General features: G+C 45.2%; 1 protein-coding gene across 5 annotated transcripts in view; it reads right to left on the bottom strand.

Annotated features, from left to right (window-relative positions):
• Positions 1-14,597, bottom strand: part of ltbp1 (latent transforming growth factor beta binding protein 1) — a 140,256-nt gene that overhangs the window by 35,553 nt on the left and 90,106 nt on the right. For 3 of the 5 annotated variants that reach the window (XM_054749982.2, XM_054749984.2, XM_054749985.2), the window contains 6 exons: positions 13,276-13,479; positions 11,452-11,747; positions 9,739-9,841; positions 7,659-7,718; positions 7,411-7,533; positions 3,435-3,602 (listed from right to left, as the gene is read on the bottom strand). In XM_054749982.2, the coding sequence (XP_054605957.2) occupies positions 3,435-3,602; positions 7,411-7,533; positions 7,659-7,718; positions 9,739-9,841; positions 11,452-11,747; positions 13,276-13,479 (954 nt within the window). The remainder of the gene's footprint in view (positions 1-3,434; positions 3,603-7,410; positions 7,534-7,658; positions 7,719-9,738; positions 9,842-11,451; positions 11,748-13,275; positions 13,480-14,597) is intronic. The other 2 variants (XM_054749983.2, XM_070542236.1) reach the window with 2 other exon arrangements.

Here is a 14,597-nt window from a genome sequence, read left to right as displayed (position 1 = left end):
ACGTTTCTGCAGGAAGGAAAGTTTCATCTGAAAAGCAGATCCTCTGGAGGTTCTGCCTCCAGTTCTGGACCTGGAACATCTCCACACAAAGAGCAGAAGAAGACCTCCAGACGGGCGTGAAGGAAAGATGTTTAAATCTCCCAGGAAGCAGAAGGCCGAGTACTGGAGTCACACGATCTTCGGTTCTCCGTCCCAAAGGTTCCAGCTCCAGATGGAGCGGGTGTAAACCCAGTTCTGTAGAAAGGACCAGGAGCCGACTCAGAGTCGGCATCCATGATCAGCCCCAGAAGCTAAAAACCCACTCCACTGACGTTCTACAGGGTTCCTCCTGGATTTTTCCAAGCGTCCAGTTTTTACTCATATCCGAGTTTTATTCATCTGTAAAATGAAGAAGCTGCCATCATCACATGTGTCTGGATGGGACTTTAGGCTCTGGTTGGAGTCTCGTTTATTCAGATCATTTATGCGTCAGATCCAAAACTCCGCCTGATTCCGAACCTGGAAGCAACGAAGTGGGTGACGGTTTTCACTCAGCGTCTCTGTTTCGGCTTCACCGTTCTTTATACGTCAGAGCCGGAGGGACTCTCCTGCTTTTGTACATTTGAGGTTAGATATGAATCATTTTAATACACTATCTTATCGTGCCCAGAAGAATCTGAGCTTAAAGAGCAAGTAACATCTAAATTAACTTTTTTTGCTGATGAACTGTATAAATGAGTGTCTAATAGTGTTTTAAATGTGTGTATTCATTATTTTAGCATTTAGGTGCATTTTCCTTAAAAATTAAAAATTCTGCCTAAATACCACAGTATAGTGCCACCTTCAGCTTAAAACATAGAATTTGAGTCATTTTGAATAAATTTTTGCCAATGGCTAAAGAGTAAGATACTACGTAAACCAGTAAAGTACTACGTAGCAGCTCTGTGTCAAAGTTATAAAAGCATCGAGAGTCTCGGCCACACCTTGTGGCGATTTGGGAGTTGGATTTGCAAGCGAGTGTAGGAGGCTAGCCGTAATTCAGCATTAGCATATAGCATTAGCATATCCTAGTCTTTAGCGTAGCTTTTAGTGTTATACATACTTATTTAGTGTTAGCTTGGCTGTTGGATATTGTAGTTTAGTTAGTGTTTGGCTGTTAGTGTAATTAGGAAAGTAGTTCAGGTTTAGTGCTCCATATCGTGTTTGTATGGTGAGACGGTGTAGTGTAGTATGGTTGCGGTGGCTCTCTGGGGTTGCACTCCTTTCCGCTGGACTTAGAAATTAGGCGCCAGTGGTTGCGCGCAATCGGTGTCTGAAAAACATTCAGCTCCCGCCTGGTGCTGTAGTTTGCAACCAGCATTTTACCCGCACTTCTGCACGTCTCCGTTTGAAGAGGGAGGCTGTGCCCACCGTGGCTCTTCCGCGATTTAGATGCAGCCCACCGACTCTGCTCCCGCACCATGGCGGGCTCCAGTCTGAGGTGAGTAAGCTAAATAAAAGTTTTAACATCTTCTAAAGACAATTCCCTACCTAAATGCAAAGTTTGAGAGACGTGGTTCACTCCATTTAAACACTTAAACACACAATATGCACAACATCAGTTTCATGTGGTGGAATGAATGGAGCAACAGTGAGTGCAGAGACGTGCACCGATAGCTGGATCCACGTGGACCAGAGACGTTAAACATGGAAACGTTCAGGAAGGATTCAGGAGACACAATAAAACTCCGTCATATCCCGAGCTGAAGAACGTTGGGAGCTCCGTAGCATTCGGTTACAGAACAGTGAAGGTTTTCCTCTCTGAAAATGTGCGTTCCAGACGGGTTTTAGCATTTTAAAAGGCTTCATGCTTTAACCCCAACATAACACACACCTGTGTGAGACGACAAATACACTTCATCTCTTCAACTCCATCAGCTGCTGTTTCTTATAAACTATTATTTTATGATGGGAAACAATTTGGTCTCATCTTGAAAAACAAATAATCCTTTGCATCTGTTAGAGGTCGGTGTAGCCAACGACTCTGTCACTCAAACAGTAGATTTTAGCTCAACATTGGACATAATCATCACATGAAGAAGAGCCAGTCGAGGTGGTTCATTGGATTAGGACGCCTCCCTGGTGAGGTTTTCCGGGCATGTCCAACCGTAGGAGACTTAAAAGGAGACCCAGGGCTTGACAGATAATTTGCTGCTGTGGCCCCCAGTGGACCTCTCTCCCCCTGAGCCTGAGATCAGTGGACTCAGTGGTCTCCTTTAAAAAGCAGCTGAAGACTCACTTGTTCAGGCTTTTGTATGACCTTCTTCACCACTCTCTTTATTCTGCTCTCCCCACCTATTCTACCTTCCTCAGGATCCACTGATTTCCCTCTTTCCTATTCACTCTCTCTCTTTCTTTACATTTTTTAATCACAATAGTCTATTTTTGCTCATTTTAAATATATTTTAATCATTTTCTAAATTCCTTTTTATATTTTTACGTTTTTTGTTTTTGTGAAGCGCCTCGTGATTTTTATCTAGAGAGGCGCTATAGAAATGATATTTTCTTCTTCATGTTAGAGGGACTATGTCTCTCACCTGGCCAGGCAACGCCTTGGGATTCCTCTGAGGAGCCTGCCTAAGTGGTTAGGGAGAGGGAAGTCTGGGCCTCTCGACTCAGGCTGCGGTCCCCGCGACCCGACTCCAGATAAGTGGAGGAGGATGGATGGAGCAGACATATATATGACATTTCTTGTTTGCTAACGTTCATTAGCAGTGGCAGCCATCTTGGGCTGGAGCCAGGGTTGTAAATGTTTTCATTCCCTGCTGACTTCAGAAAAGCTGATGAAATATTTAACGTTATTTAACATTTTCTTTGTGATATGGATGAATCTTTGCCATGACTCCATGGCCCCACCCACCTTGGCTTGGGACTGCCCATGAGAAGGAGAAAGCAAACCCGCCTTGGCTATTTGAAGCTAACCGTTAGCATTAGCAACTCCACAATGTGGTGGAACCTGTTCAGATTTGAGTTATTTATGGAGATGAAACATCATCGTAACAGGGCAAACGAAGGCAGCAGAAGAGTCACTTTGCTGTTAGCCAATCAGAGAGATGTTCAAATGTCATAAATAAGAATGAGACTCCAAACCCTGACGTGCCCCCACCCCTCCTCCAACTGAATGAGATCTTTAAATCCATTCTCTGGTCGAGGACGTTGTAGGTAAACCTACAGACAAGTGACCACGCGCGCACACGCACGCACAAACACACACACACACACACACACACACACACACACACACACACACACACACACACACAAAGCCCACAGATGACAGGATGAAAGGTCAGACTGAAATGTCTTTGACAGGTAAGGCAGCAGAAAGCAGGACTCAACATAAGGTCTGCTGTGTTCAAGAGGAAGAGGAGGGTGTGGGGGACAAGTAGACAGAGTAACAGTCTTGCAGGACTTACCTGTTCCTGGAGGGGGACATTTGTCACAGTGGGGGCCCCAGGCTTTGCCCACACTGCAGCAGCAGAGCTGTTTGCTCAGCTGGGCAGACACTGGGTGCAAACACTGCCTCCCTGAGCTGACCAAACGGAAGCAAGCGCCCTTTTCCTCCTGGACGGCAGGCGCGCTGGCTGAAGATGGAAGGGTTGATGTGTAGGAAGTGGTAGACCAAAGAGTAGAAGACACAAACATGGGGAGTGGCAGACGGGACAAAACATGAAGAAATAAAAAGATTCCCTTCACCGGAGCAAACAGCCTACAGGTAAGGGCTTTCTAACTAAACACAAACAGGACTAACGTGCTGACAAAAGCATCAAATGTTGTTCATGCAGACGCTTCATGCACGCCGGCTGCCTGGTGTTAGCTCTCATCAGGACATGCAGGTAGAGTTTTATGGAACAGTAAAACATCTTCACTTGGTCCAGCTGGAGAAGGCTCACACACAACAGAGCCATCTCCACGGTGAGCCAAGAACGTTCTTTTTTCCAGGAAACATCACCTCAAATAAATCATTCCAGTTCCTGGTTAAACGCTTGACCCACATTTTCCCAACAAATAAACAGATTTCAAAACATCTGTGGTGACAAACCTGGTTTCTGATGTTCCTGAACGCAGCTTGAACCTCATATTAAAGGAAGACAAGAGATGCATGGTGGTCCAGAGAAAAGGTTGCCCAGCTCAGCTGCAGCCTTTTGCATGATGTTAGCGTGTTCGCCCCGTGCATGCACGGTTTTCTAAGGGTGCTCCGATTTCCTCCCACACACCAAAAACATGCATGTCAGGCTAACAGGTGACTTGATGTAAATCACTTTGGATAAAAACGTGAGTAAAAGTGAGTGTTCTGTGACTGAGTTTGTGTTCAAAGCCTAGCTTGTTCTGTAGCTTCGCTATAATAGCTTTAAGAAATGGAGTCAAACCCACAACCATCTGATGGTGAAGCTACATTGCTAACCAGCTCTGCCACCATGCAGCTCGTTGTTAGAAGTGATTCATGGAAAAAACAAGATTCATGTGTAAATCGATGACAGGACCTTATGGAGCCATGAAGAAGAAGCAGATGCTCGTAGAAACTCAGAGCTTCACTACATTGATCTCTGTCTTCTCCATCCCCAGTGAGTCGTGGTGGATGGCTGCTTATACTGAGCAAGGATTCTCTGGAGGTTTCTTCCGGTTAAAAGGGAGTTTTCCTCTCCACTGTCGCTGCATGCTTGCTTAGTATGAGGATTGCTGTAAAGTCACTGACACTAGTCAGTGACTTGATGCAACCTGCTGGGTTCCTTATATAGGAAACTTTTTACTGATTGGCTTAATGACCTGACCTGTACTGGAATGTTTACTGTGTGAAGGTCCTTGAGATGACTCTGGTTCTGATTTGGTGCTTTATAAATAAACTGAATTGAATTAAAACTTTTCCTGAGAGGCTTTTTGGAGGTTTATCTTTGTTCCTTTGGTTCCAAGATGGAAGCTTCAAATATGAACTCCTGGCAGGATGTGTCTCCGGATTTATGACAGAGGCTTGTGACCATGTCCCAGTGGACAAGGGTCACCTTCAAAGTAAAAGATCAGTAGTTTGATCAGTAGTTTATGTGATGAGCAGCTGTGTTTCCACCCACTCAACTAGAAAGTCTGAATACAGTAAAAAATAAATAAAACTGGTGTATTGGTTTAAAGCTGCACCGTCCTAAAAAGACTATATTTAAAAGCGGTGCAGAAAAGATATTTTTCTGTTTTTATTCTGTTTATTTGTAGGAAACTCCGGTCTGCATCTGAGCAAAACCATAGATGTAAAAGTTCAGATGACTTCATAAACATTCGCTGCAGACTTTCCAGGGAAATCTGGGCAACATTTGATCAGACTTTTTGCAGCGTTTAGCCAGACGTCTTGCCGCTAGCAGGTCCAGAAGGTCACCTAGTGGGAAGGTAATCTCCAGAACAGAACCTCTGGCTGTGGTGAACTGAAGCGCATCAGTGGAAAGAGTCTGCACCTCACCTTCTCCAGAGACAGGAACATGACTCCTGTAATCCTGTTGTGATTCTACAGCAGTTTACCCTGATTTCATCAGAAGTTGTGGCCTAAAATCGTCTCACGTCTCTGGGACAGTTTTCACGTCATGTTTGTTTTTGATTAGGTCCAAAATTCGGTGTTTAGCGTAAACATAAATGAACGCATCTGCTGAGTTCCTGGATTGACCCTCATGAGACAAAAGACAACCCATGATCCTCAAGCCCGAACGTGTTTTATGTTTAATCTACTGGTAGAGCAGGTGAAACGGGCAGAAATCCCACCAGGGATTAAACCCAAGATCACAGGCACACCTGACTCATCCTGTTAAGGACGGACTTTAGGTCCCGGCATCCCGTCTCTACCGGTATTAAAACAGTGAGAAATGCTGCAGAATTTAAAATAAAAATGAGACAATGACTAATAAATAATATCCTCCTGAGACCTGTGCTTTTGTTGGTGTGACAAATTAGATTTCACTAGATTATTTCAGATTAATGAGACATTTAGACTGAAAAAAAGCTTTGTTTTCTATATTTAGTGAATCAAAATGAAAAATGAAAAAATGTTTAGAATAAATAACATGACAAAATATTTTTATTCAATTCCAATCTCAATAAAAAGGAAAATGGGTCTAAGATGAACATAAAACATATAGTGGGAGAAGGTGATTTTCTCTTTAGGGGACAAACTTCACATTAACAGTTTTCTTGAACCCCCAAATTCCACTACCTCCGCTCCGCTCCGACACGAACGCCGGAGCAAAATCGGTCCCGTTGTAGTCAATCAGCAATTCCACTACTGCGGCCGTGCTCCGGCAGTGCGGCGCCGTGCGCCGCCCTCTGTTCCGGCGTCCGGCAAAAATAGAATCGATCCTATTTTTGCCGGACGCCGGAGCACCTCCGCAGTAAATGGACAGAAATCACAACCGCCCAACAGGAAAAGGAGCAAGCACAACTTCCGTTTTTCACAATAAATCGATAAACAAAAGGCGTTTTTTGTTTCATATGCACAGGTTTAACAACTTTTAACAACTATCAATGGCGGCTGAAGTTTAAATGCACAAAAGTAAGCCATAAATACAGTTTCTACTATCAAAGTAGTCACACTTTGTTGATCCAAACACTGCTGATCTGTCAACACAAATGATGGGCAGATTAAACAGTTCATGCCGATGTTTCTCCCACACAACGGGTGTTTGGATCTAACTTCTGCGTTTATTGCTCGGACTGTATCGCAAGATCTCGAAAATCCCGCGCATGCTTGTTTGCCCACCTCAGGTCTCCGCACCGGAGCGGAGCCGTTGTAGAGCGGGTACCAGTTTGGAAGCGAGCGGCTGCGGAAGGCGGGGGCGGACCGGAGCGGAGCGGAGGTAGTGGAATTTGGGGGTTAGAAACTCGGCCCTGTGGGCTAAAGAGACAAAGACAGTCTGCTGATTGGTCAGACTGTCTGGGGGCGGGGCAACCAGCGCCAGCAGCCTGATGGACAGATTAAATTGTTCATTCTAGAAATGCAGGTGGGAGCCGTGTCAAAACACGCTCCACGGGCCCCAGATGGCCCCCCGCCACACTTTGGACACACCTGTATCGTGAGGTTTAAGTGGTTCTAACCCTAACCACAGCTGTATCCACCAAGCTCAGAAACTTAACTTTTAAAACATCACATCCAACGTTTCTGGGCTTTGATGCCTTTTCTTTTGTTGTCTTTGTCTTATTTGTCTAACCCTAGTTTTACAGATCCATGTTTCCGGTGTTTGCTTTAACTTTTCACTTGCTGCTGAGTTTGGGTTAGAGATGGAAGGCAAGAGATGAGTGGGGTCTGCTCACACATTCGTGCTCAAGTTATTCTTATTATGGAACAAACATCATGCTCTCATCCATGCATGTGTTCACCGTTGCAGGTCAGGAATCACATTTCAGCAGCACTGTTGTACTTACATATGCATGCGGTGAGGGAGGGGTGGGGGACGTAACCCGGTTTACACGTGCACCTGTAACCGCCCACGGTGTTCAGACAGTTCCCATTAGCACAAACACCCTGCAGCTGGCACTCGTCCACATCTGGAACAAACAAAATCACCAAAACATCATCAGTCCAGGAGGTTTTCAGCTAATTCCTTCAACTAGGCAGCAGACAAAGGGAACGCCTGTATGAAACGAGTCAAAGGGCAGAAACACAGACTCACCTTGGCACTGAGAGTTGTTGACTCTCTTGTAACCCAGAGGACAATCGATCAGCAGAATGGCTGACAAAAAAACATGTTCACAGGTTTGATATCTCTTTAGTTGTTTTGTAGTAAAAGATTTCAGACACATTTATACGAACATAAAGGTTTTCTGACATCCGCCAAACACACATACATTTCAGGCCAGATTTTCCTGATTACACTCTCATAACGACCCGCTACCGAACGCTGCTAAAGCTCATCAGTTACAGCTTTAGTGTCATTAAAGTATTAGTACACACTCCAGCAGAAAACTACTTCCATTTTGTTATCACTTCTGCTGAAGCTGTGGTTGAACCTTCTGGGCCACCGTATGTTTCTGAGTCTGGTTTTAGGAGAAGTCAACAGAGCTGCTGAAGGAAACCAGACGAAAGAAAATTCCACCCCATAGGGAGGACTAAGTGTGAATAATGAATAATTATCATAGCTAAAGAACACAAAAACGTTTATGCTGTTTAAATTAATCTGGCCTGCCAGACTCCTCCTCTGTGTAATTCTGCACAGACAGAACATACCTGCAAGGGGAGAACATGCTAACTCCATGACCGCAAGGGGAGAACATGCTAACTCTGTGACCGCAAGGGGAGAACATGCTAACTCCGTGACCGCAAGGGGAGAACATGCTAACTCCATGCTGCAAGGGGAGAACAAGTTAACTCCGTGACCGCAAGGGGAGAACATGCTAACTCCGTGACCGCAAGGGGAGAACATGCTAACTCCGTGCCTGCAAGGGGAGAACATGCTAACTCCGTGCCTGCAAGGGGAGAACATGCTAACTCTATGCCTGCAAGGGGAGAACAAGTTAACTCCGTGACCGCAAGGGGAGAACATGCTAACTCCGTGACCGCAAGGGGAGAACATGCTAACTCCGTGCCTGCAAGGGGAGAACATGCTAACTCCGTGACCGCAAGGGGAGAACATGCTAACTCCGTGCCTGCAAGGGGAGAACATACTAACTCCATGCCTGCAAGGGGAGGACATTCTAACTCCATGCCTGCAAGGGGAGGACATTCTAACTCCATGCCTGCAAGGGGAGGACATTCTAACTCCATGCCTGCAAGGGGAGAACATACTAACTCCATGCCTGCAAGGGGAGGACATTCTAACTCCATGCCTGCAAGGGGAGAACATACTAACTCCATGCCTGCAAGGGGAGGACATTCTAACTCCATGCCTGCAAGGGGAGAACATACTAACTCCATGCCTGCAAGGGGAGGACATTCTAACTCCATGCCTGCAAGGGGAGGACATTCTAACTCCATGCCTGCAAGGGGAGAACATACTAACTCCATGCCTGCAAGGGGAGGACATTCTAACTCCATGCCTGCAAGGGGAGGACATTCTAACTCCATGCCTGCAAGGGGAGTACATTCTAACTCCATGCCTGCAAGGGGAGGACATTCTAACTCCATGCCTGCAAGGGGAGGACATTCTAACTCCATGCCTGCAAGGGGAGGACATTCTAACTCCATGCCTGCAAGGGGAGAACATACTAACTCCATGCCTGCAAGGGGAGGACATTCTAACTCCATGCCTGCAAGGGGAGGACATTCTAACTCCATGCCTGCAAGGGGAGTACATTCTAACTCCATGCCTGCAAGGGGAGGACATTCTAACTCCATGCCTGCAAGGGGAGGACATGCTAACTCCATGCCTGCAAGGGGAGAACATGTGCAATGTGCAACATTTGGGAAAACCAACACTTTTCCATCTTCAAGCGTGAGACCACAGCTGTAGGACAGTTGCATTGCCTAATATTATTACGTGTCTGAACTCTTGTCTATAATCCTCAACACTTACTCTGCATAGAAACTACTGTAGTGTATTCTTGGTCATTATTGTACTCTTTTGCTGCCTGTCCTGTGCTGTGGGATCAATAGTCTTATCTAATCCTAAATTTGATGAGTTTGTATGAAGAAAGGACATTTTAGAAAAGTTTGACCTGAATTGAAGGCAGCTCAGGAGACCAAGGATTTAAAAATATGAAAGATGAATCAAACTAAAGCCCTGAATGATTTCTGGAGAAAGCAGCTGTACTTACAGGGTTTTTGAGGACACTTCTGACATTTGTGGAAGCCCCAGGAGGTCCCGATGGTCCCACAACACTGCTCCTGCTTAGTGAGGCCTGGCAGCACTTTTCCACACTGAAGGGCCGAGACAGAAAGTGGGAGACTGTTAGATATTCAGTTGACCACGTACAAAAACACAAACGGTCGGATTTTCTTTGCTGGCAGATTACCATCCACGTTACCCGCTCCTAACACCAAACGGTGACTGATAATTGGCTTCATTTGTTTTATACTATTTTTTTATATTTTTGGATGAGTTGGTCACATTTTTGCCAGAGTGGCCAGATAGCTTGAAAAGTAATTAGATTACTGATTAATGCCTTAATAAGTAACTTGGTTATTTTAGTGATTATTCGACTTCAAAAGTAACTAAGTTAGACTACACATGACCATTTATTTGTGTATTTAATTTGGTCTAAATGTATTTTTGTATTTTAATTGTGCTGTCCTCGCTAATGGAAGGCACACTGAATTCATCCGAAGTGTGCAATCCAAAAAGATGTCTTGCCTTACGATACATTCAGCAGCTGCCAACAACCCTCAACGTTCATAACCCTAATTCACGTACATAACCCTAACCCTAAACAACCACTTCATCAGACGTGCATCTTTAACAGGAACACCAGCCATGTGTCACCCAACGTTTTAAACAGAAATATCTACTTCCTGAAAAAGAAAATATTTTGATTTAACATCATTTTACTGTCGTGCTGCGATCACAGATGAGTCCAGGTGTACCACTTGGCTGTGTTCTTGGCCCGCTACTCTTTAGTTGTTCTATGGCAGATCTTTTTCCCATTAATGATTCACCCTGAGGGCAGCCGCGACCAAAACAAATCACAGTGACTTCAGCTGAGGCACAAACTAAAGGCTCTCCTCTTTCATCTACGCCGTATAGCAAAAATTAAGCCATTTCTGTCACGTAGTCATTTGGAAACTGTGATCCATGCCTTTGTTACCTGCAGGCTGGATTATTGCAACTCGTTATATGCAGGGCTTAGGCAAGCTCTAATAGCACGCCTCCAGGCAGTTCAGAACTCGGCTGCTCGGTTGTTGACATCTACCAGGAGGTCTGAACATATTACACCAGTCCTACGTGCCTTGCATTGGCTCCCTGTCTCCTATCACATCAGGTTTAAGGTAATCTTGTTTGTGTTTAAGGCATTAAACTCAGGGGCACCTAAATACCTTTCCGACATCATCCACCGACATGTCCCGGTGCGTTCCCTTAGGTCAGCTGACCAGAAACTATTAACTGTGCCCAGGTACAGCCTGAAGTCTCGTGGGAGGCGTGCCTTTTCAGTGCTCAGACCAAGTCTTTGGAATGAGCTGCCAGCCAACGTAAAGCAGGCCAAATCACTGGAGACCTTTAAAAGCCCGCTAGAAACACATCTGTTCTCGTTGGCATTTGGACATTGAAGTTGGGATTGTGTGGGCAGCATCACTTTGAATGTGTCTGGATCTGATTCTGGAAACAGCACTGATATGGATTGTGAACTTGTACTCGGGATTTCTTATTGTATTTTAAATGGTTATATGTCTGTTTTACTGTTGTGCATGTTATTGGTGTACAGCGCTTTGTTTGTCCGTTTTGGGCATGTGAAAGCACTTTATAAATTAAGTAGATTTGATTTGATTTTCCTGTCCAGTTAAACGTGTCATCCCACCCCCCACCAACAGCTTACCTGACCGGCTACTGTCTCCTGGAAGCAGCGACCCAGAGTGCTCTTGGAGGTGACGGGTTGGTAATGGGGAAGATGGTGACCATGTTGGTTGGGATACATGATGGTGTAGCCATGGTGCTGAATCTTCTGGCTGCTTTCAGTGTGCTGATACCTGGTGGAGGAGGAGGAGCCTCCCTGTGGGCCTTTCTGCTGGTGCCCGTTGTTGTGGTAGTTGTCCAGCTGAGACACCTGGTGAACCTGAACCGACGCCTCTGGAGGGTGTTTGATGTGAATGTTAACGATGCCTGGGTTAAACCCTGGAGGAACAGGACATTCCAAATGTTGCAGTACAGGTGTACAGATCTCATAAAGGACAGCTTATTGTAGTTTGCAGCAGGACTTGACATTCTACCAGTTTTTATAAACCAGTAGCTGGTTCTGAATGTTGATGTTTCATATACAACAAATCATTGTTTGTTAAAATTTCCTCCACTTGACATTAGTGCTACAGACTCACTGCTTGATGCTAAACAGAAAATCTGTTGTACATTGTGTTTGATATTCATTAAAACCCCTCGTGTAACGCTGGGAAATAAAACTATAGCAATAAAAATTTCCAAATAATATATTTTCCTTAATAGACATGAAACCGGGTCAATATAATCCTTCAATATAAACAACAGGGGAACAGCCAATCAGATGAAGTGCTGCTCTGCTGGAACAGAGCCACACATGCTGCTAAGGGCTAATGTACAGCTGCAGCCTCTTACTGCAGGTAACAGCTAACATCAAACAGAAAAAACATTGTGTCCCAAAAAAGAGAGAAAGACAGAGGACACGGCGAATGATATCGTTGACAGTAAAGGAACAAAAAGTTCAGTGGTGTGGGCGTAATTACGCCAGTTAGGGTTAGCTCCTGAGCCAGCGGGGTGTAAAACCTTATACTACTGACCCTTTGCACCTACGTCACCGGATCACGTGGTTCTTCCATGGTGGACATGAACACTGAACTACAGTGGAGCGACAGTGACACAGGAGTTAAGTGCTCGCCCCGTAATTGGAAGGTTGCAGGTTTGAGTCCCGCTCAGTCTGTCACTGTCATTGTGTCCTTGGGCACAACCCCCCTTGCCTGCAGGTGGTGAGAGGGACCGGTGGCACCTGTGTACGACAGACCTCACCTCTGTCAGTGCGCCCCAGGGCAGCTGTGGCTACAGTGTAGCTCATCCACCAGCTTGTGAATGGGTGAATGACTGATTGTGTTGTAAAGTGCCTTGGGGGGTTCCAGGACTCTAGAAGGTGCTATATCAAATACAGGCCAACAGGTGACAAAAAAACTGAGATTGGTTTGTTTTGTCAGTTTAGCCTGGCTTCGACTAGTTCAAGTTTAACAGCTTTAATGGAAAATAGTTCCCTAAACGACCGTCATGGCAAAAGAGGCGTTCCCACGATTAGTGTGACATCATGTCGATAGTCGGCTTTCTCCAGCCTCAGCATAACACACTGAGGATGTCATAAATAGAAATGTATTTTCTTTCTGAGCATAATCGTTGTCCATTTTGTTGAAAGCTGTTTAAATATTCGTTGTTTTAAAACATTTTTTATTTTATTTTATTTGTATTGCTTATTTTTTAATAAACTATATTTTAAACAAGGAGAAATTTTGAGAATTGACATTAAGGATATTTCCATTTTTGTTCTGTTCTGTCATGCTTGATGACTTTAGTTTAAAATAAACTTCTTATTTACCCAAAACAGGTAAATACCGTAGAGTCTTCTAGAATGTCATATGTATGTCACCAAACATCTTGCTTAGTTTTACAAACCTGCTGAGTGTTTGTCTCTCACCTGGAGTCTGGCCATTGCTGTAGGTTAGAGGTAAGGTGTGTGTGGAGACCACCTGAGTCTGACCATAACCTGTTGACATCTGCTGCTGCTGGTGTCCATTCTGGACCGCCATCTGGCAGAACTTTCCAGCAAAGTTTGGAGGACACTGGCACTTGTCCCGTGCACTGCACGTTCCACCATTTATACACGGAAGGTGACACACCACTTAGAAGAGACAAGAGCAGAGCAACAGGGAGCTTTAGCACATCTGTCAGTCACGTTTGTTAATAATTCATTATTATACTTTTAATTAAGCCGCTTTTTATTGTCCTATTAAACATTTTTAGTGTATTAAAAACTTCCTAGCTGGTGTTTTAGAGTTTTATTTGGTAAGATGTTTTTTTGGTGGAAGCTGCAGGTACCTCACAGCCATGGGTTTGAATTCTAGCAACAGCTTTTCTGCATGGAGTTAGCATGTTCTCCCCATGCAGGTGTGGAGTTAGCATGTTCTCCCCATGTAGACATCAAGTTAGCATGTTCTCCCCATGTAGACATCAAGTTAGCATGTTCTCCCCATGCAGGTGTGGAGTTAGCATGTTCTCCCCATGCAGGTGTGGAGTTTGCATGTTCTCCCCATGCAGGTGTGGAGTTAGCATGTTCTCCCCATGCAGGTGTGGCGTTAGCATGTTCTCCCCATGCAGGTGTGGAGTTAGCATGTTCTCCCCATGCAGGTGAGAAGTTAGCATGTTCTCCCCATGCAGAAGTGGAGTTAGCATGTTCTCCCCATGCAGACGTGGAGTTAGCATGTTCTCCCCATGCAGGTGTGGAGTTAGCATGTTCTACCCATGCAGACATGGAGTTAGCATGTTCTCCCCATGCAGGTGTGGAGTTAGCATGCTCTCCCCATGCAGGTGTGGAGTTAGCATGTTCTCCCCATGCAGGTGTGGAGTTAGCATGCTCTCCCCATGCAGGTGTGGAGTTAGCATGTTCTCCCCATGCAGGTGTGGAGTTAGCATGCTCTCCCCATGCAGGTGTGGAGTTAGCATGTTCTCCCCATGCAGGTGTGGAGTTAGCATGTTCTCCCCATGCAGGTGTGGAGTTAGCATGCTCTCCCCATGCAGGTGTGGAGTTAGCATGTTCTCCCCATGCAGGTGTGGAGTTAGCATGCTCTCCCCATGCAGGTGTGGAGTTAGCATGTTCTCCCTTTGCAGGTGTGGAGTTAGCATGTTCTCCCCTTGCAGGAAGGGAGTTGACATGTTTATAAGGTGTGACTGTGTCTCTTTGATGGACTGGAGACCTGTTCTTGCATGGTGACTGGCGAAGATAGTTGTCCCTGAGACAGT

This window comes from Nothobranchius furzeri, chromosome 12 (assembly GCF_043380555.1).
Source record: "Nothobranchius furzeri strain GRZ-AD chromosome 12, NfurGRZ-RIMD1, whole genome shotgun sequence".
NCBI lineage: Eukaryota > Metazoa > Chordata > Actinopteri > Cyprinodontiformes > Nothobranchiidae > Nothobranchius > Nothobranchius furzeri.
This window is presented reverse-complemented; position numbering and strand designations above follow the sequence as displayed.